Source organism: Nerophis lumbriciformis, linkage group LG31 (assembly GCF_033978685.3).
Source record: "Nerophis lumbriciformis linkage group LG31, RoL_Nlum_v2.1, whole genome shotgun sequence".
Lineage (NCBI taxonomy): Eukaryota > Metazoa > Chordata > Actinopteri > Syngnathiformes > Syngnathidae > Nerophis > Nerophis lumbriciformis.
The window spans coordinates 13622312-13649815 of record NC_084578.2 but is presented as its reverse complement, the minus strand read 5'-3'; the positions used below and the strand labels follow the sequence as shown (position 1 = coordinate 13649815).

Genomic DNA, 27504 nt, shown 5'->3' with positions numbered 1-27504 from the left:
GTGTCCTCCCGCTCCCAGGTTGGCTGGAGGCGACAAAGGGGGCGGGGCCTCGGCGGCGAGGCAGCTGCCATTGTGAGGCCGTGACTGTCATTCCCCTACAAGCTGGTCGGGGTGAGGGCAGGGGGGCGGGGGGCTGATCGGACTCTTCTCCATGCTCACCATCGGGGAGCCGGCGTTACTTTTTGAGCGACTTGCTTGTGTTTGGGATTACTATCCAGAAGTTGAGGAGCGAGGAGGAGGGGAGAAAAAAAAAAAAAAGCAGGAGGCAAGTGGAGGGAGTCGTTAATGCAACATGATCCAAGGGGTCGTGCACTAAATATACCACCGGGTAAGAGAGAGGCAACCTTTTCTTTTCCACGTTTAGGACAATACCACAGGTAGGAGCTCTGACATATATATATATATTTTTTTGTATTCAGAGATGTGACTAAATTGCAGTTAGGGTCAAAGGTCATAAAAAAACCAACCATGCAAAAAGCAGAGGAAGGGGCTCTCCCGAGTCCCGCCGTCCCTACGAAACGTTCCAAAGCGAGCCCGGAGCGAGTTGAGCCGCCGGGGCCCGCTCGCCCCAGCCCGACGCCGCCGGTGTTCGCGCGCAAAATGCGGAACGCCGCCGTCGGGACGGGCTGCGATATCCGGCTCAAGGTGACCGTGGCCGGGGACCCCCAGCCTTCCCTCTACTGGTACCACAACGATGGCCTGCTCAACATGGAGAACCAGGAGTACGGAGGCCTCTGGATTAGGGACTGCAAACCCAGTGACGCCGGCCTCTACACCTGCATCGCCAATAACCACCTGGGAGAGGCTCGGAGCAGCGCTGTACTCGCTGTCCTGGACCTTGGTGAAGGTAATTATTATGGGCCTGCTGCAATGCAAGCAGCCCATATTATTATTGCTCATACTTTACAGTTTATTATGGGCCCGCTGCAATGCAAGCGCCCATTCACTGCTGCTTTGCAATATTGCAACGCTGCCTGAGGCTGAGCCAATCAGTGGCCACGATACTGAATGGCACTTTTCTGTTTGGTTTGGTCTCGTCGAGCTAATGCTAATGTAGTATTGATATTTTTGAATATTTGCTAAAAAAAAAAACACTTTACATTCTAATCGCAATTCTTTTTCATCACAACTGGTAATTGTGATGTATCATGTTGTATGCATGCAACACAAACTCATCTCAAAAAAAAAAATTCTAAATCGAATCCTAATTTTCAAAACTAAAAATGAAATTAATTAATTATTTAAAATGTTTATAATTTTTTTTTTTACAAATCAACTTTTAAAAAGACATTTTTTCAACTAAAAAAAAAATCTAAATTGAATCAAAATTTTCAAAAATAAAAATGAAATTAATTATTAATCAAAATGTTTATTTTTTTTTTTTTTACAAATCAACTTTTAAAAATTCATTTTCTCAACTCAAAAATTGTTTTTAAATTGCATCCAAATTTTCAAAAATAAACATTAAATTAATTAATTAATCAAAATATTTATAATTTTTTTTACAAATACATTTTTAAAAATACATTCTCTCAACTCAAAAAAAACAACTAAAACGAATCCTAATCAACAAAAATAAACATGTAATTAATTAATTAATCAAAATGTTTACAACAATTTTTATAAATCAATTTGAAAAAGCACATTTTCTCAACTCAAAAAGAAATCTAAATCGAATCCTAATTTTTAAAAATAAAAATGTCATTAAATAATCAAAATGTTTATAATTATTTTTACAAATCAATTTAAAAAAATACATTTTCTCAACTCAAAAAAAAATCTAAATCGAATCCTAATTGTCAAAACTAAAAATGTCATTAATTACTTAATCAAAATGTTTATATATTTTTTTCAAATCAATTTTTTTAAATACATTTTTTTCATGCAACCAGAAGGAGATTGTAACCTGTAACTTGTTTTGAAAAAAATATATATATATATTTACACACCTAATGTCTATGCTTGAAAATGCTTCATTTAGGGTAAAAAAATATATAGTATGTGATTTTAAAAAATATCCCCCAAAAATCCTTGATATGAAGCGTGACGTGGCGAGGGAGGATGATACATTAAATAATACAGCACCACTCATTATACATAGTGCGTACATTATACAGTCACTTTTCACTTATATTTCCATTGCAACTTCCTTGCATATGTTATCCATGCAGTCATTCATCATAAATAAATATATGTATATATATATATATATATACAGGTAAAAGCCAGTAAATTAGAATATTTTGAAAAACTTGATTTATTTCAGTAATTGCATTCAAAAGGTGTAACTTGTACATTATATTTATTCATTGCACACAGACTGATGCATTCAAATGTTTATTTCATTTAATTTTGATGATTTGAAGTGGCAACAAATGAAAATGCAAAATTCCGTGTGTCACAAAATTAGAATATTACTTAACCCTGGATCTCAGGAAACAGAGTGGACCGACACCAGCAGATGACATGGCACCCCAAACCATCACTGATGGTGGAAACTTTACACTAGACTTCAGGCAACGTGGATCCTGTGCCTCTCCTGTCTTCCTCCAGACTCTGGGACCTCGATTTCCAAAGGAAATGCAAAATTTGCATGGTTGGGTGATGGTTTGGGGTGCCATGTCATCTGCTGGTGTCGGTCCACTCTGTTTCCTGAGATCCAGGGTCAACGCAGCCGTCTACCAGCAAGTTTTAGAGCACTTCATGCTTCCTGCTGCTGACCTGCTCTATGGAGATGGAGATTTCAAGTTCCAACAGGACTTGGCGCCTGCACACAGCGCAAAATCTTCCCGTGCCTGGTTTACGGACCATGGTATTTCTGTTCTAAATTGGCCCGCCAACTCCCCTGACCTTAGCCCCATAGAAAATCTGTGGGGTATTGTGAAAAGGAAGATGCAGAATGCCACACCCAAAAACGCAGAAGAGTTGAAGGCCACTATCAGAGCAACCTGGGCTCTCATAACACCTGAGCAGTGCCAGAAACTCATCGACTCCATGCCACGCCGCATTAACGCAGTAATTGAAGCAAAAGGAGCTCCAACCAAGTATTGAGTATTGTACATGCTCATATTTTTCATTTTCATACTTTTCAGTTGGCCAACATTTCTAAAAATCCCTTTTTTGTATTAGCCTTAAGTAATATTCTAATTTTGTGACACACGGAATTTTGGATTTTCATTTGTTGCCACTTCAAATCATCAAAATTAAATGAAATAAACATTTGAATGCATCAGTCTGTGTGCAATGAATAAATATAATGTACAAGTTACACCTTTTGAATGCAATTACTGAAATAAATCAAGTTTTTCAAAATATTCTAATTTACTGGCTTTTACCTGTATATATATATATATATATATATATATGAAAGGAAATACATTTGCTGCGGTATAAAAACTGCAAAAAAAGAGGGCAAAAATGGGTATATTGCAGTACAAATACAATACTGTTCAAACTTTTTTTTTCTGGTGAAGGCTGAATAAAAAGAATGAAAGGATGCTGCTGTCACTTATTACAGTTTTGTGTTATTTCCATCAAACACACAAAAACATAACTTTTGTATAAAACCCAAAACAGTGAAGTTGGCACGTCGTGTAATCCGTAAATAAAAACAGAATACAATGAATTGCAAATCCTTTTCTTTAATGGCAGCAACACATTGCAAAAAAGTTGGCACAGGGGCATTTTTACCACTGTGTTTCATGGCCTTTCATTTAAACAACACCCAGTTAACGTTTGGGAACTGAGGAGACCAATTTTTGAAGCTTTTCAGGTGGAATTCTTTACCATTCTTACTTGATGTACAGCTTAAGTTGTTCAACGGTCCGGGGTCTCCAATGTGGTATTTTAGGCTTCATATTGCGCCACACATTTTCAATGAGAGACAGGTCTGGACTACAGGCAGGCCAGTCTAGTACCCGCACTCTTTTACTATGAAGCCACGCTGTTGTAACACGTGGCTTGGTATTGTCTTGCTGAAATAAGCAGGGGCGTCCATGATAACGTTGCTTGGATGGCAACATATGTTGCTCCAAAACCTGTATGTACCTTTCAGCATTAATGGTGCCTTCACAGATGTGTGAGTTACCCATGCCTCGGACACTAATACACCCCCATACCATCACAGATGCTGCCTTTTGAACTTTGCGCTTATAACAATCCGGATGTTTTTTTTCCTCTTTGGTCCGGATGACACGACGTCCACAGTTTCCGAAAACAATTTGAAATGTGGACTCGTCAGCCCACAGAACACTTTTCCACTTTGCATCAGTCCATCTTAGATGAGCTCGGGCCCAGCGAAGCCGGCGGCGTTTCTGGGTGTTGTTGATGAATGGCTTTCGCTTTGCATAGTAGAGTTTTAACTTGCACTTATAGATGTAGCGACAAACTGTAGTTACTGACAGTGGTTTTCTGGAGTGCTCTTGAGCATATGTGGTGATATCCTTTACACACTGATGTCGGTTTTTGATGCAGTACTACCTGAGGGATCCAAGCTCCCGGGTGTTCAATGTTACGTGCAGTGATTTCTCCAAATTCTCTGAATTTTTTGATGATATTACAGACCTTAGATGGTGAAATCCCTAAATTCCTTGCAATAGCTCGTTGAGAAATGTCGTTCTTAAACTGCTCGACAATTTGCTCACGCATTTGTTCACAAAGTGGTGACCCTCGCCCCATCCTTGTTTGTGAATGACTGAGCATTTCATGGAAGCTGCTTTTATACCCAATCATGGCACCCACCTGTTCCCAATTAGCCTGTTCACCCGTGGGATGTTACAAATAAGTGTTTGATGAGCATTCCTCAACTTTCTCAGTCTTTTTTGCCACTCGTGCCAGCTTTTTTAAAACATTGTTGCAGGCATCAAATTCATAATGAGTTAATAGTTGCAAAAAATAACAACGTTTTCCAGTTCGAACGTTAAATATCTTGTCTTTGCAGTCTATTAAATTGAATATAGGTTGAAAAGGATTTGCAAATCATTGTATTGTGTTTTTATTTACCATTTACACAACGTGCCGACTTCACTGGTTTTGGGGTTTGTATATCAAAATGTGCTAAGCTATTAATCATATTCCAAAAACATTTTACTTCTTCAACAGGGTCATGATCTCCCTGTACATTATGTGATTATTTAAGATGTTATTATTAAAAATTAACACAACAATTTTAAATGTTATTATTAAAGGGCCAACAAATATTAAAATTATAGGTTGCTCTGCTTTGGCAGGAATCGAAACTGAAAGTTAACTTGACGCACGTGGTGTGCACACCCACCTCCTTCTTCACTCGCTCTCCAGGCTGGTACTTCATGACACCACTAGTAATATAAGTGTGCGAGTGTGTGTGGATAAGAAAACAGGGTGAGCTCATCATGCAGGCGCAAAATCAAAGCTGGTGATTTCTAAGGCGTTTCAATTATGCCCAAAGAAGGAAAAAATATTCCTTTAACATTCCTCTAACATCATTGCATCCATCTTGAAGGTATCCATAACGGATCTAAAACATGCTTAATACTATATTTGCCTTATTCTACTGTATTCTAGAGGCATACCTCATAAAAACCCTTTCACCATTCAGTTAGTTCATATTTATTAGTTGAGAGAGAAGAAATGTCCAAATCTTATTATGCTATAATACATAATACTTAGTACTTTTTAATATGTTTCAAAAGGTCAGACAACGACCAAATACTACTGTAAATCCAATGAATCTGTTTTAGAGACTTAAACATATTACCACAATACACACACACACACATACACACACATATATACAGTACATACATATACTTATATATTAATGTATATATATATATATATATATATATATATATATATATATATATATATATATATATATATATATATATATATATATATATATATATATACATATATACAGTATATATATATATATATATATATATATATATATATATATATATATATATATATATATATATATATATATATATATATATATATATAGTACAGGCCAAAAGTTTGGACACCTTTTCATTTCAATGCGTTTTTTTTTTTAATTTTCATGACTATTTACTACATTATAGTTTGTCCCTAAAGGCATCAAAACTATGACACCTGTGAGGTGAAAACCATTTCAGGTGACTACCTCTTGAAGCTCATCGAGAGAATGCCAAGAGTGTGCAAAGCAGTAATCAGAGCAAAGGGTGGCTATTTTGAAGAAACTAGAATATATAACATGTTTTCAGTTATTTCACCTTTTTTTTTGTTAAGTACATAACTCCACATGTGTTCATTCATAGTTTTGATGCCTTCAGTGACAATCTACAATGTAAATAGTCATGAAAATAAAGAAAACCCATTGAATGAGAAGATGTGTCCAAACTTTTGGCTTGTACTATATATATATATATATATATATATATATATATATATATATATATATATATATATATATATATATACAGGTAAAAGCCAGTAAATTAGAATATTTTGAAAAACTTGATTTATTTCAGTAATTGCATTCAAAAGGTGTAACTTGTACATTATATTTATTCATTGCACACAGACTGATGCATTCAAATGTTTATTTCATTTAATTTTGATGATTTGAAGTGGCAACAAATGAAAATCCAAAATTCCGTGTGTCACAAAATTAGAATATTACTTAAGGCTAATACAAAAAAGGGATTTTTAGAAATGTTGGCCAACTGAAAAGTATGAAAATGAAAAATATGAGCATGTACAATACTCAATACTTGGTTGGAGCTCCTTTTGCCTCAATTACTGCGTTAATGCGGCGTGGCATGGAGTCGATGAGTTTCTGGCACTGCTCAGGTGTTATGAGAGCCCAGGTTGCTCTGATAGTGGCCTTCAACTCTTCTGCGTTTTTGGGTCTGGCATTCTGCATCTTCCTTTTCACAATACCCCACAGATTTTCTATGGGGCTAAGGTCAGGGGAGTTGGCGGGCCAATTTAGAACAGAAATACCATGGTCCGTAAACCGGGCACGGGTAGATTTTGCGCTGTGTGCAGGCGCCAAGTCCTGTTGGAACTTGAAATCTCCATCTCCATAGAGCAGGTCAGCAGCAGGAAGCATGAAGTGCTCTAAAACTTGCTGGTAGACGGCTGCGTTGACCCTGGATCTCAGGAAACAGAGTGGCCCGACACCAGCAGATGACATGGCACCCCAAACCATCACTGATGATATAATGTACAAGTTACACCTTTTGAATGCAATTACTGAAATAAATCAAGTTTTTCAAAATATTCTAATTTACTGGCTTTTACATATATATATATATATATATATATATATATATATATATATATATATATATATATATATATATATATATATATATATATATATATATATATATATATATATATATATATATATATATATATATATATATATGGGGCGGCATGGCGTAGTGGGTAGAGCAACCGTGCCAGAAACCTGAGGGTTGCAGGTTCGCTCCCCGCCTCTTACCATCCAAAAAATCGCTGCCGTTGTGTCCTTGGGCGGGACACTTCACCCTTTGCCCCCGGTGCCGCTCACACCGGTGAATTGAATGATAGGTGGTGGTCGGAGGGGCCGTCGGCGCAAATTGCAGCCACGCTTCCGTCAGTCTACCCCAGGGCAGCTGTGGCTATGAAAGTAGCTTACCACCACCAGGTGTGAATGATTGATGGGTTCTACATGTAAAGCGACTTTGGGTACTTAGAAAAGCGCTATATAAATCCCTATTATTATATATATATATATATATATATATATATATATATATATATATATATATATATATATATCTTCTGGGAAGGCTGTCCACAAGGTCGTGGAGTGTGTTTATAGGAGTTTTCCACCATTCTTCCAAAAGCGCATTGGTGAGGTCACACACTGATGTTGGTCGAGAAGGCCTGGCTCTCAGTCTCCGTTCTAATTCATCCCAAATGTGTTCTATCGGGTTCGGGTCAGCACTCTGTGCAGGCCAGTCAAGTTCATCCACACCAGACTCTGTCATCCATGTCTTTATGGACCTTGCTTTGTGCACTGGTGCACAGTCATGTTGGAAGAGGAAGGGGCCCAATCCAAACTGTTCCCACAAGGTTGGGAGAATGGAATTGTCCAAAAATGTTTTGGTATCCTGGAGCATTCAAAGTTCCTTTCGCCGGAACTAAGGGGCCAAGCCCAACTTCAGAAAAACAACCCCACACCATAATTCCTCCTCTACCTAATTTTACTATTTCAATAGTGTTTCTCACCTTGTGAATCAAAGTGCTGCCACTCACAACTTTCTTTGGCCCCACGCTGGGTTACTTTGCAGCAGTGCTCAATATAAAAAGCACAGCCTACTTGCGCTTACGCTCGGAGTTACGAGGTGCCCTTGAACGCCTCAGAGTTGCTCATCCTTTTTTGTGCGTTCTTCGAACAAATAAACCACATCCACCCACACAATGAACAACGCTTAAATGATCGGTCTATAGTGCCCTGACCTTAAGAGAAAGTTTTTCTGTACGTTTGGCCGTAAGATAACCGAGACGAGCATACAAAACTGTACCGTTAGCCGCTTCATTTTAATATGATTGCATTCATACCTAAAAAGCGAGAGGTTGCCCTCTAGTGGGTTCTTCGGACCACCACACACTGCCAGGAGAGCCAGGAATTCAGGGTACAACACTGTTTTATTTTCATTCAATAGCAAGGCTTTTGCTTTTCAGCAAAGTGTCTTTGTCTGCGTCTGTGTCTCTCAGCAGCAACTCCAACTCCAACCTCGTGTCTCATTCCGGCTGCTGCTAATAAAGGCGACAGGTGATTAGATAACAAGGCCACCTGGGCCATCTACACACCTGTCGCTGTCTTGGAGGCAAGTCCTGGCACACCCCATTCTGCGGCAGGCCTGCAGGCCACGCCCCCCCTGCACAGTGATTATCAAACTTTTTTTCACCAAGTTCCACCTCTGAGAACACAGTTGGCTCTCCTACATTAAAATACAGTAGCATAGTAGGCCTAAGTATTCAATTAAAAAAAGACATAGGTTTTATTTCACAAGTATATTTAATATTTTTGCCCACTGTAGCATTAGACACAATGCACAAACTTCATCAACAATGATGCTCCTTATACCACAGTACCACCGTTTGAGAACCACTGGTTTAGATACTTTTAGTTTCGACTGCTGTGCCTCACCGATTTGGTTCCGATCCACAAAATCTTGCGCCGTGCATCTTTAAGCAATAAAGTCCGTTTCGGGACCGTGTCAGCAGCTGCTTTGACAAATTACTTTGGCCACAACAAAAGCGCGCCCCATGTATCAGCCCAAGCACTTTGCCGTTGTTCTGCAGTGCTCAGCATGACTTTGTAAAAGACGTTCACTCTTCAAATTAGACGTGCTTTTCCTGCCGAGAGACCAAACGCCAAGTGCATCGACTGGATGCATCACCGTGCAGCCGCTCAGTCATCTGAGATCACGCAGGGAGAAAAAAAGACAGAAGGCTTGTTTGTGACAGGAGGAGATCGTGTGAGAAGTGGTGTCTGCAATGTTATGGCAATTTTTATTTAATTTTTATTTAATTTTTATTTAATTTTTATTTAATTTTTTTAGATTTTTATAACATTTTTATTAAATTTGTATTACATTTGTATTACATTTTTATTAAATTTTTATTAAATTTGTATTAAATGTTTATTTAATTTTTATTCATGTTAACATTTATTTCAACATGAGGAATCGCAATTTGTGATATTATCATAGCTGTAGAAATGCAAGGACCTTGCCATTGAACTAGGGTTGCATGATTTTGTGAAAAAAACCTACAAAACCCCAAACCAGTGAAGTTGGCATGTTGTGTAAATCACAAATAAAAACAAAACACAATGATTTGCAAATCCTTTTCAACTTATATTCAATTGAATATACTGCAAATACTTAAAGTTTGCAATGGGAAACTTTGTTATGTTTTGCAAATATTAGCTCAATTGGAATTTGATGCCTGCAACATGTTTCAAAAAAGCTGGCACAAGGGGCAAAAAAGACTGAAAAAGTTGAGAAGTACTCATCAAACACTTATTTGGAACATCCCACAGGTGAACAGGCTAATTGGGAACAGGTGGGTGCCATGATTGGGTATAAAAGTAGATTCCATGAAATGCTCAGTCATTCACAAACAAGGATGGGGCGAGGGTTACCAGTTTGTCAACAAATGCGTGAGCAAATTGTCCAACAGTTTAAGAACAACATTTCTCAACTAGCTATTGCAAGGAATTTAGGGATTTCACCATCTACGGTCCGTAATATCATCAAACGGTTCAAAGAATCTGGCAAAATCACTGCATGTAAGCGGCTATGCCCATAACATTTGATCCCTCGTGCGGTACTGCATTAAAAACCGACTTCAGTGTGTAAAGGATACCACCATATGGGCTCAGGAACACTTCAGAAAACCACTGTCAGTAACTACAGTTTGTCGCTACATCTGTAAGTGCAAGTTAAAACTCGACTATGCAAAGCGAAAGCCATTTATCAACAACACCCAGAATTGCCGCCGGTTTCGCTGGGCCCCAGCTCATCTAAGATGGACTGATGCAAAGTGTAAAAGTGTTCTGTGGTCTGACGAGTCCACAGTAAAAATTGTTTTTGGAAACTGTGGACGTCGTGTCCTCCGGACCAAAGAGAGAAGAGAACCATCCGGACTGTTATAGGCGCAAAGTTCAAAAGCCAGCATCTGTGATGGTATGGGGGTGTATTAGTGCCCAAGGCATGGGTAATTTACACATCTGTGAAGGCACCATTAATTCTGAAAGGTACATACAGGTTTTGGATCAACATATGTTGCCATCCAAGCAACGTCTTTTTCATGGACGCCCCTGCTTATTTCAGCAAGACAATGCCAAGCCACATTCTGCACGTGTTACAACAGCATGGCTTCGTCGTAAAAGAGTGCGGGTACTAGACTGGCCTGCCTGTAGTCCAGACCTGTCTCCCATTGAAAATGTGTGGCGCATTATGAAGCCTAAAATACCACAAAGGAGACCCCCGGACTGTTGAACAACTTAAGCTGTACATCAAGCAAGAATGGGAAAGAATTCAACCTGAAAAGCTTCAAAAATTTGTCTCCTCAGTTCCCAAACATTTACTGAGTGTTGTTAAAAAGAAAGGCCATGTAACACAGTGGTAAAAATGCCCCTGTGCCAACTTTTTTGCAATGTGTTGCTGCCATTAAATTCTAAGTTAATGATTATTTGCAAAAAAAAACCATGTTTCTCAGTTCGAACATTAAATATCTTGTCTATCAGGTCAATGCATACATCAGTAATAAGAAAACTAAGTATTGAGCAAATAAATGTAGTGCATTCAAGTAAACTTTAAAACATACGTTTCTGGACAGCATTCTGACAATAAAATTGTATTTGTTATTATACTAGGGTCTTTTTTAAGTTAATTTAAATTATGCAAGCGATCAATAACATGTGATTAATTACGATTATTTCAAATTCAAGAGTGTGATTAATCTGATTTAAAAAAATATCATTTGACAGCACTAGATATACACGACAGTTTTTTATGTTGGGATGTTGTATGGACATGTTGTGATTTTTTTTAAATAATTGATCTCCGTATTTTCCGGACTACAGAGTGTACCAGTGTATACGCCGCAACAGCTTAATTTTAGAATCATTTTTTTCCATATATTAGCCGCATCAGACTATAAGGCGCAGATATATACGTTGTGAAATAAGTTATTTACACAGAAATATATTGTAAATGTTTATTAACAAACCTTAATTATTTCCAAACGGTGCCTGTGACACGGCAGTAAAACGGCTGCTCAAACAAAACAGAAGTCATCGTCATGGACCCACTAGCTGCGGAAACAGCTAAACAGACTCAATAACTCCACGGTGACGTCTCTGTGAATTTACTAAAGAATTTGCGGAACTGAAACAATACAAAAATAATGCTGTTGTAATTTAATAATATTAACACATTTGGAACTGCGCTAGCATATTTGCTAATGCTAACGACGCTAGCTTGATTACATTACGATAGCGCGTACAAATATGCATGAAAACACACCTACAGACATCACACATGGTGCGGTTTAGTAAGTATGAATTGTTTTAGTTGTATTGTAAAACGTATAAACGTTTCTTGGAGTGATATAGAATAATTTCGAGCAAAAACGCTATAGACGAATAATAGGCAAAACGTGATCTACTTCCGGTTCCCGGGACGAAACAGGAAGTACATTTTCAAACCTGCACCTGCAGTGAGCAAACTCGCCCAAAAGATGGCGCCCTAGTACCCTGGACGATTATAGCAAAAATAATAATCCACAATCATTTAGATTTATATTTTAATCACGATTAATGTGAAAACATTGGTATTTGTACCACCAAAACTCAGCTTTAAATATAGTTAAAAAAATAAAAATAAAATATGTTATGGTTTAACAGAGGAGAGATGACGGCTCAGACACCAGGGGGAAGTAATGTTCAATAATTTATTATATATATAGTCAATATATATAATAATAATAATAAACAATACTAACTAATAAACTAAACTAAGGAAGTGGAGAGTGTCAAAACCCAAGAGTGTGTGTGTGTGTGAGAGGCTATGTGTGTAGTTAGCTGAAGTGTGTGTTACCAAGTGTTGAGAGCGAAGGATTGAGGCAGTCCGTGGGGCAGGCAGGTGGTCCAGGGCAGGAGAGGAGTGACAATGTCCGTGTCCGGGCGAGGGTCAAGGATCGAGGAAGGCAGTCCAAAGTCCACAGGGGAAAACAACGGAAGAATCACCAAGGGCAAAACTCGGGAGGGCACTGAGGGAGGACAAACAAGGAAGTCAGGCACGGAGGGAAAACGCACAGGGAAAACAGAGAGCATCAAGCTAGAGTAGGCTTACGGTACACCATTGAGAAACTAAGTTCCCGCCAGGATCCTTGGGTCCACTGGTCCTTTATTCAACTCCCTCTCATCAGGTCCAGGTACGCTGAATGCAGATTGTCTCTGGCTGCGGCGACGCGTGGGCTCTCGGTGCTCCCGCAGAGGAGGGAGAAGCAGACTGCGCGTGCGTCGTAACAAAATAGTAACGAATAAACCACGACATGTAAAATAATTATTATAGTAATAACAATGAAATTAAATAACAATAGCAATATTTAAAAAAAAAACAATACAATTCAGCTTTTACGTTTTAATTGTTTTTTTTCTTCCGTTTGTTACCTTTTACACTTTTTTTTACCGCCATAGAGTGTGAACTTTTTTCCATCAAATAAAATGTAATAAAATGTTCCTAATTGAATGCAAAAATCCTCACATATTGGTGAAATACATCTTTGGACAATTCCGACTAGTATTTTAGGTCAAAGGATTATCATTTTGTAAATGTATCAATAAGTGCTTTAAGTACATTATGCTTGTGTAAGATACTCCTTTGAAACCTTCATTGTGTTAGCGCGCTATTATTGTGCTTGACACGTAAAGAAAGGACTTCAGACTGAAAAAAAAAAAAAAGGAAAGCGCGACCGTGACTCTCAAGTTGCGTCTGCTGTTCTGTACATTAATGCTTCATCAATGATGTCGTTCACAACCACACAAGCAGATGAGAAGTGTTGTGGGTGTTTTGTATTTCTTTTTTATTGGGTGGATTTTTCTCGCTTACTTTTAGGTTTGTAAATAAGCTGCTGTTTCAAGTGACCATCTCGACATTGTTTAGTATCAGACGTGTTTTGGGTCTGATTATTTTCCCCAACAAATATTACTTCTCCTCAAAATGAAAACATTTCAGTCACATTTGCGTCAATTTCCCTGATATTATTTTGCGGTTTTTTTTGCGGATTCGGTATTATTGGCCAATTACGTGACTCCATCCGCGGAAATTATACGGATGGATTAAATTGTTCAGTTTAGTGATTATAAATAAATAAAAAGTTGTAATTTGCATGCACGCGGACCATTAATTGATAAATGTATTATTATATTTTCAAGATCGTGAGAAGCCATAATTGAAATCGTAATCAAAATTCCACTGAGCCCTAGCACAAACTATAACACACCTCTTCTGTCAGTGTTGAAAAGTATTTGCTGAGTACTAAACATTATGGCCGTTAGCAAAAGAAAATCCTTAAATTAACCGCACCGTTTATAAGCCGCAGGGTTCAGAGCGCAGGGAAGAAGTAACAGCTTATTGTCCGAAAAATACAATCATTGGCACAATAACTGTATTTTTATATTTTCCAATAAATTTAAGCTGGAAGTCGATTACTTTAACACGGGGGTAAGCAACCCGCGGCTCATGACCCACAAGCGGCTCTTTAGCACCGCCACAGTGGCTCCATGGAGCTTTTTTTTTTAAAAATGTATGAAAATGGAAAAAGATGAGGCAAAACATATATTTTTTGTTTCAATATGGTTTCTGTAGGAGGACAAACATGACACAAATCTTCCTAATTGTTAGAAATCCCACTGTTTATATGAAACATGCTTCACTGATGACAGTATTTGGCAAGTGCCGTTTTGTCCTACTAATTTTGCGGTCATTGAACTAATCATAGTTTTTTTTAACATGTACAACTTTCCGATGCTGCCACAGGATATATTTGTTATTAATATTAATGTATTTTATGCCACTCCTCCTTTGTCTCATTTTGTCCACCAAACGTTTTATACTGTGCGTGATTGCACAAACGTGAGCTTTGTTGATGTTATTGACTATATTGCATCATTATGCCTCGTTTGTAGGTATATTTGAGCTCATTTAATTTCCTTCACTTATGTCCTCTGTGTATTTAATTTATATTTGTATGTCTCATGACACATCATCTGTATGTAATATTGGCTGCATTTCTGATAGTTGTGTGTCGCCATGTTGTTCCAGACCACAGCAAACGTTGCCCAGCTTGCAAAGATTGTAATGAATCCATTAGAAGAAGACAGCCTACCGTTTCCTTTAACTTGGACACACACATCTATAACTTTGGCCATTCTGAGCCAGTCATTTCCAGGAGTTAGCTCACCTTCTGAGAAGCCTTCATTTTACTAATGTTTTGCAATGTTTTAAAAATGTGAAGAATAAATATTACATTTCAACATTTCTGTCAATGAGAACTTGCAACACATATTCATTTTGATAGTAGGCTATTATAGCTAATATAAACACTTACATCATGTGTTGCCTTCAGTATAACACTTACATAAGGCTTTTAAAGTAATTTTGATAGTAGGCTGATATAGCTAATGTAGACATTTACATCATGTGTTGCCTTCATTGTAACACTTATATAAGGCTTTTAAAGTAATTTTGATAGTAGGCTAATATAGCTAATATAGATACTAACATTATGTGTTGCCTTCATTATAACACTTATATAAGACTTTTAAAGTCATTTTGATAGTAGGCTAATATAGCTAATATAGACACTAACATTATGTGTTGCCTTCATTATAACACTTATATCAAACTTCCATCTATCCATTTTCTACCGCTTGTCCCTTTTCGGGTTGCGGGGGGTGCTGGAGCCTATCTTTTAAAGTCATTTTGATAGTAGGCTAATATAGACACTAACATTATGTGTTGCCTTCATTACAACACTTATATAATACTTTTAAAGTCATTTTGATAGTCGGCTATTATAGCTAATATAGACACTAACATCATGTGTTGCCTTCATTATAACACTTATATAAGGCCTTTAAAGTCATTTTGATAGTAGGCTAATATAGACACTAACATCATGTGTTGCCTTCATTATAACACTTATATAAGACTTTTGAAGTCATTTTGATAGTAGGCTAATATAGAAGTTGCGACTTGTCCAGGGTGTACCCCGCCTTCCGCCTGAATGCAGCTGAGCTCTAGCAACCCCGCAACCCCGAAAGGGACAAGCGGTAGAAAATGGATGGATGGATGGATAGACACTAACATTATGTGTTGCCTTCATTATAACAATTATATAAGACTTTTAAAGTCATTTTGATAGTAGGCTAATATAGACACTAACATTATGTGTTGCCTTCATAATAACACTTCTATAAGGCTTTTAAAGTAATTTTGATAGTAGGCTAATATAGCTAATATAGACACTAACATCATGTGTTGCCTTCATCATAACGCTTATGTAAGACTTTTAAAGTAATTTTGATAGTAGGCTAATATAGACACTAACATCATGTTTTGCCTTCACTATAACACTTTTATATAAGACTTTTAAAGTAATTTTGATAGTAGGCTAATATAGCTAATATAGACACTTACATCATGTGTTGCCTTCATTATAACACTTATATAAGGCTTTTAAAATAATTTTCATAGTAGGCTAATATAGCTAATATAGACACTTACGTCATGTGTTGCCTTCATTATAACACTTATATAAGACTTTTAAAGTCATTTTGATAGTAGTCTAACATAGTTAATATAAACACTAACATCATGTGTTGCCTTCATTATAACACTTATATAAGACTTTTAAAGTAATTTTGATAGTAGGCTAATATAGACACTAACATCACGTGTTGCCTTCATTATAACACTTATATAAGGCTTTTAAAGTCATTTTGATAGTAGGCTAATATAGCTAATATAGACTCTTACATCATGTCTTGCCTTCATCATAACACTTATATAATACTTTTAAAGTCATTTTGATAGTAGGCTAATATAGACACTAACATTATGTGTTTCCTTCATTATAACACTTATATAAGACCTTTAAAGTCATTTTGATAGTAGGCTAATATAGCTAATATAGACTCTTACATCATGTCTTGCCTTCGTTATAACACTTATGTGGAAGTTGCCTTCCAGTGGGTCCTCCAGACCACCAAGCATTTCCATGCGAGCCCCTTTCATTGTTACAAGACAGTTTTATTTTTCCAGTCTTTTCAGCAATCGTCTTTCTTTGTGACTGTTCGTCGTGCTCTCGCTCTCCCCCCAGCTCCAACTCCGTCTCTCCTCCTGGTTGCTGCTTATACAGAGCGACAGGTGATTAGATAACAAGGCCCAGGTGGGCCATCTACGCACCTGTCGCTGACTTCGAGGCCGGTCCTGGCACACCCCACCTCAATGCAGGCCCGCAGGCCACGCCCCCCCTTCCACAACTTATATAAGACTTTTAAAGTCATTTTGATAGTAGGCTATTGTAGCTAATAAAACACTTACATCATGTGTTGCCTTCATCATAACTTTTTGTGGCTCCAGACAGATTTGTATTTATTTTTTGGTTCGATATGGCTTTTTCAACAGTGTGGGTTGCCGACCCCTGCTTTAACATAACGTACGAGGCATAAAATGCGAATCCCAAACCAGCTCCTAATTTCTCAGCAAGGTTGCAAAAAAGACTCAAAAGTTTTCTTCACATTAACCTTCAGCTTGATTCAGCACAGGACCGACTTGCCATGTGCTTGTTGGTTTACAGCTGTCCCATCACTCAATGCTGCCTAAACATTTCGCTCTCTCTCTCTCTCTCTCTCTCCCACTTCCAAAGTCTCTTTTGGCTGCACCCTCGTCCACCGACTCCCGGGTTATTTATAGAGCGGAATGTGCCAGGCCTTAGATTTTTGGGATGTTAGCCGCCCTGCGCCTCTCCTGTTTCACGGGAAGACATCAGCGCTAATTTTGTCCCCCTGTTTTTTCCCTTCGACTGATCAGTACGTGCAATGTAACAATACATTCTTCCATCACACGGCAAAAAAGCCCATTTAGATGCAATGCTTTTGTAAGCCACTTGGGGACCTTTTAGATCAGGGGTGTCAAACGTACGGCCCGAGGGCCGGATCAAGCCCGCCAACAGGTTTTATCCGGCCCACGGGGATGTGTTTGGGTTAGGGTTATAATAAAAATTAACCTGAAATTTTTGAATGAAAGAAACCGCTGTTCTAAATGTGCCCACTGGATGTCGCAATAGCAATTATTTGCATCTTTGTAGATGATGTACAACATAAACCACATGATGTTAGGTAGGAAATAGGGTTATTTTAACACCGTTAACCCTAACCCTACATAAATAACTTACTCTAATTTGATTTTGATATAATTTTTGGTAACACTTTAGTATGGGGAACACATATTCACCATTAATTAGTTGCTTATTAACATGCAAATTAGTAACAAATTGGCTCTTAATTAGTCATTATTAAGTACTTACTAATGCCTTATTCTGCATGGCCTTATTATACAACCAGTAAGCCATTAATTAAGAGTCTTCCCTCAATAACCTCAGAATTATTGCTTATTAGTAACCCCTAACCCTAACCCTTATATGTTCCCATAGTGTCCAAATATCTCGAAATTAAGTCTGTGTTACTTTAATAAGCAACTAATTAATGGTGAATATGTTCCCCATACTAAAGTGTTACCTCCACATCCCACCTTCCAGGATTGTAAATAATCAAATGTAAATAATCAAATGTATATTCTTGTTCTCATGCTTTCTGAGCTCACTATCTTCACTGCTCGCTGTACATATCCTACCAAGTCAGACCTACACTGTTTCAATGTCCATTTCTCTGATGATGCAATTGTTGATGACTGAAGTGCTGATATCACAAATAATGTAAATAATTCTCTGATGATTAACTTGTGTGATGACTGTATTATGATGATAGTGTATATTTGTATCATGAATTGATTAACGTGGACCCCGACTTAAACAAGTTGAAAAACGTATTCGGGTGTTACCATTTAGCAGAGGTGGGTAGTAACGCGCTACATTTACTCCGTTACATCTACTTGAGTAACTTTTGGGATAAATTGTACTTCTAAGAGTAGTTTTAATGCAACATACTTTTACTTTTACTTGAGTATATTTATAGAGAAGAAACGCTACTTTTACTCCGCTACTTTTATCTACATTCAGCTCGCTACTCGCTACTAATTTTTATCGATCTGTTAATGCACGCTTTGTTTGTTTTGGTCTGTCAGACAGACCTTCATAGTGCCTGCGTTTCAACAAATACAGTCACTGGTGACGTTCACTCCGTTCCACCAATCAGATGCAGTCACTGGTGACGTTGGACCAATCAAACAGAGCCAGGGGTCACATGACCTGACTTAAACAAGTTGAAAAACTTATTGGGGTGTTACCATTTAGTGGTCAATTGTACGGAATATGTACTGTACTGTGCAATCTACTAATACAAGTTCCAATCAATCAATCAAAAGTGTGAAGGAAAAAAGACAATTTTTTATTTCAACCGTACACCCCGTCAAAAGCCTAAAGACTGACTGCACAGTTCCTGTCTTCACAATAAAAGTGCCGCTCCATCGCGCCTGCGCTTTCAAAATAAGAGTCTCCGAAAGCCTGCGCAAACAAGCTAGCAAGCTACGGAGTTTGCCGCCAATGTATTTCTTCCATCCATCCATCCATCTTCTTCCGCTTATCCGAGGTCGGGTCGCGGGAGCAGCAGCTTAAGCAGGGAAGCCCAGACTTCCCTCTCCCCAGCCACTTCGTCCAGCTCTTCCTGTGGGACCCCGAGGCGTTCCCAGGCCAGCCGGGAGACATAGTCTTCCCAACGTGTCCTGGGTCTTCCCCGCGGCCTCCTACCGGTGGGACGTGCCCTAAACACCTCCCTAGGGAGGCGTTCGGGTGGCATCCTGACCAGATGCCCGAACCACCTCATCTGGCTCCTCTCGATGTGGAGGAGCAGCGGCTTTACTTTGAGCTCCTCCCGGATGGCAGAGCTTCTCACCCTATCTCTAAGGGAGAGCCCCGCCACCCGGCGGAGGAAACTCATTTCGGCCGCTTGTACCCGTGATCTTGTCCTTTCGGTCATAACCCAAAGCTCATGACCATAGGTGAGGATGGGAACGTAGATCGACCGGTAAATTGAGAGCTTTGCCTTCCGGCTCAGCTCCTTCTTCACCACAACGGATCGATACAGCGTCCGCATTACTGAAGACGCCGCACCGATCCGCCTGTCGATCTCACGATCCACTCTTCCCCCACTCGTGAACAAGACTCCGAGGTACTTGAACTCCTCCACTTGGGGCAAGATCTCCTCCCCAACCCGGAGATGGCACTCCACCCTTTTCCGGGCGAGAACCATGGACTCGGACTTGGAGGTGCTGATTCTCATCCCAGTCGCTTCACACTCAGCTGCGAACCGATCCAGTGAGAGCTGAAGATCCTGGCCAGATGAAGCCAACAGGACCACATCATCTGCAAAAAGCAGAGACCTAATCCTGCAGCCACCAAACCAGATCCCCTCAACGCCTTGACTGCGCCTAGAAATTCTGTCCATAAAAGTTATGAACAGAATCGGTGACAAAGGGCAGCCTTGGCGGAGTCCAACCCTCACTGGAAACGTGTCCGACTTACTACCGGCAATGCGGACCAAGCTCTGGCACTGATCATACAGGGAGCGGACTGCCACAATCAGACAGTCCGATACCCCGTACTCTCTGAGCACTCCCCACAGGACTTCCCGAGGGACACGGTCGAATGCCTTCTCCAAGTCCACAAAACACATGTAGACTGGTTGGGCAAACTCCCATGCACCCTCAAGGACCCTGCCGAGAGTATAGAGCTGGTCCACAGTTCCACGACCAGGACGAAAACCACACTGTTCCTCCTGAATCCGAGGTTCGACTATCCGGCGTAGCCTCCTCTCCAGTACACCTGAATAGACCTTACCGGGAAGGCTGAGGAGTGTGATCCCACGATAGTTAGAACACACCCTCCGGTTCCCCTTCTTAAAGAGAGGAACCACCACCCCGGTCTGCCAATCCAGAGGTACCGCCCCCGATGTCCACGCGATGCTGCAGAGTCTTGTCAACCAAGACAGCCCCACAGCATCCAGAGCCTTAAGGAACTCCGGGCGGATCTCATCTACCCCCGGGGCCTTGCCACCGAGGAGCTTTTTAACTACCTCAGCAACCTCAGCCCCAGAAATAGGAGAGCCCACCACAGATTCCCCAGGCACTGCTTCCTCATAGGAAGACGTGTTGGTGGGATTGAGGAGGTCTTCGAAGTATTCCCTCCACCGATCCACAACATCCGCAGTCGAGGTCAGCAGAACACCATCCTCACCATACACGGTGTTGATAGTGCACTGCTTCCCCTTCCTGAGGCGGCGGATGGTGGACCAGAATTGCTTCGAAGCCGTCCGGAAGTCGTTTTCCATGGCCTCACCGAACTCCTCCCATGTCCGAGTTTTTGCCTCTGCGACCGCTGAAGCCGCACACCGCTTGGCCTGTCGGTACTTGTCCGCTGCCTCAGGAGTCCTATGAGCCAAAAGAACCCGATAGGACTCCTTCTTCAGCTTGACGGCATCCCTCACCGCCGGTGTCCACCAACGGGTTCTAGGATTACCGCCACGACAAGCACCAACTACCTTGCGGCCACAGCTCCAATCAGCCGCCTCGACAATAGAGGCGCGGAACATGGTCCATTCGGACTCAATGTCCAGCACCTCCCTCGTGACATGTTCAAAGTTCTTCCGGAGGTGGGAATTGAAACTCTCTCTGACAGGAGACTCTGCCAGACGTTCCCAGCAAACCCTCACAATGCGTTTGGGCCTGCCAGGTCTGTCCGGCATCCTCCCCCACCATCGCAGCCAACTCACCACCAGGTGGTGATCGGTAGAAAGCTCCGCCCCTCTCTTCACCCGAGTGTCCAAAACATGAGGCCGCAAATCCGATGACACAACTACAAAGTCGATCATGGAACTGCGGCCTAGGGTGTCCTGGTGCCAAGTGCACATATGGACACCCTTATGTTTGAACATGGTGTTTGTTATTGACAATCTGTGACGAGCACAAAAGTCCAATAACAAAACACCACTCGGATTCAGATCCGGGCGGCCATTCTTCCCAATCACGCCTCTCCAGGTTTCACTGTCGCTGCCAACATGAGCATTGAAGTCTCCCAGTAGAACGAGGGAATCACCCGGGGGCGCACTCTCAAGTACTCCCTCGAGTGAATCCAAAAAGGGTGGGTACTCTGAGCTGTGGTTTGGCGCATAAGCGCAAACCACAGTCAGGACCCGTTCCCCCACCCGAAGGCGGAGGGAAGCTACCCTCTCGTCCACCGGGTTGAACTCCAATGTGCAGGCTCTGAGCCGGGGGGAAACAAGAATTGCCACCCCAGCCCGTCGCCTCTCACTGCCGGCAACGCCAGAGTGGAAGAGAGTCCAGCCCCTCTCGAGAGAACTGGTTCCAGAGCCCTTGCTGTGCGTCGAAGTGAGTCCGAACTTCTCCACCTCGCGCACTAGCTCAGGCTCCTTCCCCCCAGCGAGGTGACGTTCCACGTCCCAAGAGCTAGCTTCTGTAGCCGAGGATCGGACCGCCAAGTGCCCTGCCTTCAGCTTCCGCCCAGCTCACATCGCACCCGACCTCTATGACCCCTGCTATGGGTGGTGAGCCCATTGGAGGGGGGACCCACGTTGCCTCTTCGGGCTGTGCCCGGCCGGGCCCCATGGGGGCAGGCCCGGCCACCAGGCGCTCGCCATCGTGCCCCACCTCCGGGCCTGGCTCCAGAGGGGGGCCCCGGTGACCCGCGTCTGGGTGAGGGAAATCTGGGTTCCTTGTCAGTGTTCCTCATAGAGATCTTCGAGCTGCTCTTTGTCTGATCCCTCACCTAGGACCAGTTTGCCTTGGGAGACCCTACCAGGGGGCATAAAGCCCCCGGACAACATAGCTCCTAGGATCATTGGGACACGCAAACTCCTCTACCACGTTAAGGTGGCAGCTCAGAGAACGAATATGGAAGCTGGACAAATAAGATGCCAAAAACCAACCACTTTCATGTGGCATTAGACAAAAAGGAGGAACTTTTTTTCTCCTCCATTTGAAAACGTGGACGTTTGTCATCACTACTGTCTGATTCCAATCAATGCAAGTCATCAGAATCAGGTAATACACCAACTTGTATTCTTGTCTTCATGAAAGAAAGGAATCTATATGTGTTAAACATGCATGTATATTCATTAAAACACTATTAACATGTAAACAAAAACGGAAAAAAAAAAAAAAAAAAAATTATATACTGTATATATCAATGTATGTATGTATATATATATATATATATATATATATCAATGTATGTATGTATATATATATATATATATATATATATATATATATATGTGTGTATATATATATATATGTATATATATGTGTGTGTGTGTATATATATATATATATATATATATATATATATATATATATATATATATATATATATATATATATATATATATATATATATATATGTAATGTGTGTGTATGTTACTCATCAGTTACTCAGTACTTGAGTAGTTTTTTTACAACATACTTTTTACTTTTACTCAAGTAAATATTTGGGTGACTACTCCTTACTTTTACTTGAGTAATAAATCTCTAAAGTAACAGTACTCTTACTTGAGTACAATTTCTGGCTACTCTACCCACCTCTGCCATTTAGTGGTCAATTGTATGGAATATGTACTGTACTGTGCAATCTACTAATAAAAGTTTCAATCAATCAATCAATCAATCAAACCTAATTTTTTTTATCTTGATAGATTGAAAATTAACACCAATGAGTTGACTGGTGAACATTATCACATGATTTATTAAAAAAAAATATATAAATAACGACAAATAAAGATGATATACTATTAACCGCAACAGGTAAGACAAATCCATAAATTAGCTGCACTGTTTTATAAGCCGCACGGTTTAAAGCGTAGGGAAAAAAAGTAGTGGCTAACAGTCCGAAATATACAGTACAATGAATCAAAAACATGCAATTACATTTGCAAAGATGGCCTTGGGTCTCTGGGATGTATAAACACACACACACACACACACACACACACACACACACACACACACACACACACACACACACACACACACATATATATATATATATATATATATATATATATATATATATATATATATATATATATATATATTCTACTTTATTGTTATTTTCTCACTATTTTATATATATATATATTTATTTATTACTGTTTTATTTATATTTAATTGTATGTATATTTAAAAAATGTAAATGTAATATTTACATTATGTTAATTTATAGTTATTCTCCAGTGTGGACGCCTCCAAGGTGACATTTTTCCTCCATCCTCTTGAACTTTGTTTTCTTATTCACACATTTTTACGGCGTCCGCTGATTGGTATTCTGCGATAAGTCAACAATAACACCAAAATCACAATAACGCAGGAAGAACAGAGTGTCCAGTCGTGCCTAAAGGTTTTTCGGAGAGACTTCAATTTTGTGTTTGAGTAACTCTGCTGACTCAGTATGTTTTTTTTTTAATCATAATGCGTCTGTTATGGAATGAAACATATTGTTCGCAGGGTTGAGAAAAATGCAGCAGCAAAGTTATCGAAGCACAAAATTGAAGTCACTCCCAAAACCTTTGGCCGCGACAGTATATACTTGTTTCAGAATAAATAGTGTATCCCTGCTTCACACTAATGTGGATACTTTCAAACATATTGTGATATATATTGTGTCTGGCAATTCCACTTGTTAGTGAGGCCCAATAAGTCGGTGTTGCTCCAGGCCATGGCTCCTCTCCAAGGTGTTTGGACATCATCCTCAGCATGGTTTATTCCTCCTGGGCCATGAATCTGAGTCAACAGGTGAAGCTCCATTGACGCTGTGAAAATCCCCCTTCAGCTCTGGATTGCTAACATTAATAAACTCCAGGAGTGTGCTTTAAAGCTCCCTTCAAGGACCGATGTAAAGGAGAATTGTGTTCTGGTGCGGACCAAAGCCGTGTTTTATTCCACATCAAGTCGTAGTCTGCTGTTCACACTAGTGCTGGGAAAATATTGCCTCAGTGAGTATGTGGCTCACTCACTACCTGTATTGACACTGCACTGATATAATCCATCTGCTGAATTAAAAAAGTCAGTTTTTTGATCTGTGAATTAAATTACCGTATTTTCCGGACCATAGGGCGCACCGGATTATAAGGCGCACTGCCGATGAATGGTCTATTTTCGATCTTTTTTCATATATAAGGCGCACCGGATTATAGGGCGCATTAAAGGAGTCATATTATTATTATTTTTCTGAATGGAAAACACTTCCTTGTGTTCTACATAACATGTAATGGAGGTTCTTTGGTCAAAATGTTGCATAGATTATGTTTTAGAGAACATCTTCAAGCCGCTTTCTGACAGTCGCTTCCGGATTCGCCATTTTTGTAGGCGGCCTTTTTTACGTGGCTCACTTTTGGCAGCGTCTTCTCCCCGTCATCTTTGTTGTAGCGGTGTAGCGTGCAAGGACGGGAGTGGAAGAAGTGCCAAAAGATGGCGCTAACTGTTTTAATGACATTCAGACTTTACTTAAATCAATAACGGAGCAGCGTCTCCTCATCCGGAAACAACAACGAGGCCGGAAATGTGTCCCGTGAAAAACCGTCCGACCAGAACTCTAATAAATAAAGTTCCTTGGATCCTCCATCCATCTTCAACCGCTTATCCGGAATCGGGTCGCGGGGACAACAGCTCCAGCAGAGACCCCCAGACTTCCCTCTCCAGAGCAACATTAGCGACTTCGTCAAGGGGAATCCCGAAGCGTTCCCAGGCCACTAAGTTCCTTGGGTGAATAATAGAAACTCACTACACCGATATGTTTTAACGCTTTCATGGTGAGTTTACTGACATATATAAGTAAGAACTTTACATTGCTTTATACTACAAATGGCAACAGCGGAGGATGAATGTCATATAACAAGAAGATAGAGAAAAAGAAGAAGCTTATTGACTACGATGTCAACACGGACTACAAGGGCGGACTTGCACAATTTTTCAGGATTTATGAAGATCCCAAATACAGATCAGCAGGTACCAGAAGGTTAGAAAAGTTGCTTTTCCATACTGTTGCGGAAAAAAACGCCAGATAATATGTCTTATCTTATACACACACCATAATAATACTCGTATGTTGAAGCACATCAAGCGGTGCGGCTTCATAGCTTACCAAAGTCGTACTAAAACATTTTGATAGATTTTTGAGCGCGGTGTGTAATGTTCTATATTTTCAATGGAACATATACAATGTTGGTGTTATTTACTTGAGTCATATTGCCATCATACCTCATACCACGTATCTCTTATGTTTGACTGCCATCTACTGGTCACACTTATCATTACACCATGTACCAAATAAAATTGCTTCGAGGTCGGTAAGCAAAACTAGAATTATTCCGTACATTAGGCACACCGGGTTATAAGGCGCACAGTCGAGTTTTGAGGGAAAAACAATTATTTTAAGTGCGCCTTATAGTTCGTAAAATACGGTAATACTTGGCAAATATAATAGTTTTGAGGAGGGGGTTAAAAAATATTTGCACGGACACGAATGTCAAACACAAAGCTTTGGTCAAAGAGACAAATAGTAAACAAGAAAAGAAGACCTTATTTGGCTCTTAATGAATTTAAATTGTTTTCAGTTTCATTTAGTGTGACGATGAAAACCGATAAGGCGCACTTAAAATCTTTTTTTTCCCTCAAAACTATCTTCTTGTTATGGGACATTCATCCTCCCCTGTTGCCATTCCTAATATAAAGTAGTGTAAAGTTCTTACTTATATCTGTCAGTAAACTCGCCATGAAAGCGCTAAAACATACCGGTGTAGTGAGTTTACATTATTCACCCAAGTAACTTTAGTTGTTAGAGTTCCGGTCGGACGGTTTTTCACGGGACACATTTCTGGCGTTGTTGTTGCACTAGTGAGCCACGGATGAGGAGATGCTGCTCGGTTGTTGATTTTAGTAAAGTCTGAATGTTATTAAAACAGTTAGCTCACGTCAATAAGACCACCACTACATGTTATGTAGACCACAAGGAAGTGTTTTCAATTTAGAAAAAAGTATATACCGTATTTTTGGGACTATAAGTCGCAGTTTTTTTTTTCATAGTTTGGCCGGGGGTGCGACTTATACTCAGGAGCGACTTATGTGTGAAATTATTAACACATTACCGTAAAATATCAAATAACATTATTTAGCTCATTCACGTAAGAGACTAGACCGGGGGTCGGCAACCCGCGGCTCTAGAGCCGCATGCGGCTCTTTAGCGCCGCCCTAGTGGCTCTCTGGAGCTTTTTCAAAAATGTATGAAAAATGGGAGAAAGATGAGGGGAAAATTTTTTTTTTGTGTTAATATAGTTTCTGTAGGAGGACAAACATGACACAAACATCCCTAATTGTTATAAAGCGCACTGTTTATATTAAACATGCTTCACTGATTCGAGTATTTGGCGAGCGCCGTTTTGTCCTACTACTTTTGGCGGTCCTTGAACTCACCTTAGTTTGTTTACATGTATAACTTTCTCCGACTTTCTAGGACGTGTTTTATGCCACTTCTTTTTCTGTCTCATTTTGTCTACCAAACTTAACGTTGTGCATGAATGCAGAAAGGTGAGTTTTGTTGATGTTATCGACTTGTGTGGAGTGCTAATCAGACATATTTGGTCACTGCATGACTGCAAGCTAATCGATGCTAACATGCTAGTTAGGCTAGCTATATGTACATATTGCATCATTATGC

At 40.0% G+C, this 27504-nt stretch overlaps 1 protein-coding gene across 1 annotated transcript in view; it reads left to right on the top strand.

Moving 5' to 3' along the window:
• Positions 1 to 468: 468 nt before the first annotated feature.
• The window catches only part of LOC140677451 (striated muscle preferentially expressed protein kinase-like), a 40627-nt gene continuing 13591 nt past the window's right edge, over positions 469 to 27504 (top strand). The window contains exon 1 of the mRNA XM_072911990.1: positions 469 to 847. Coding sequence (XP_072768091.1) covers positions 469 to 847 — 379 coding nt within the window. The remainder of the gene's footprint in view (positions 848 to 27504) is intronic.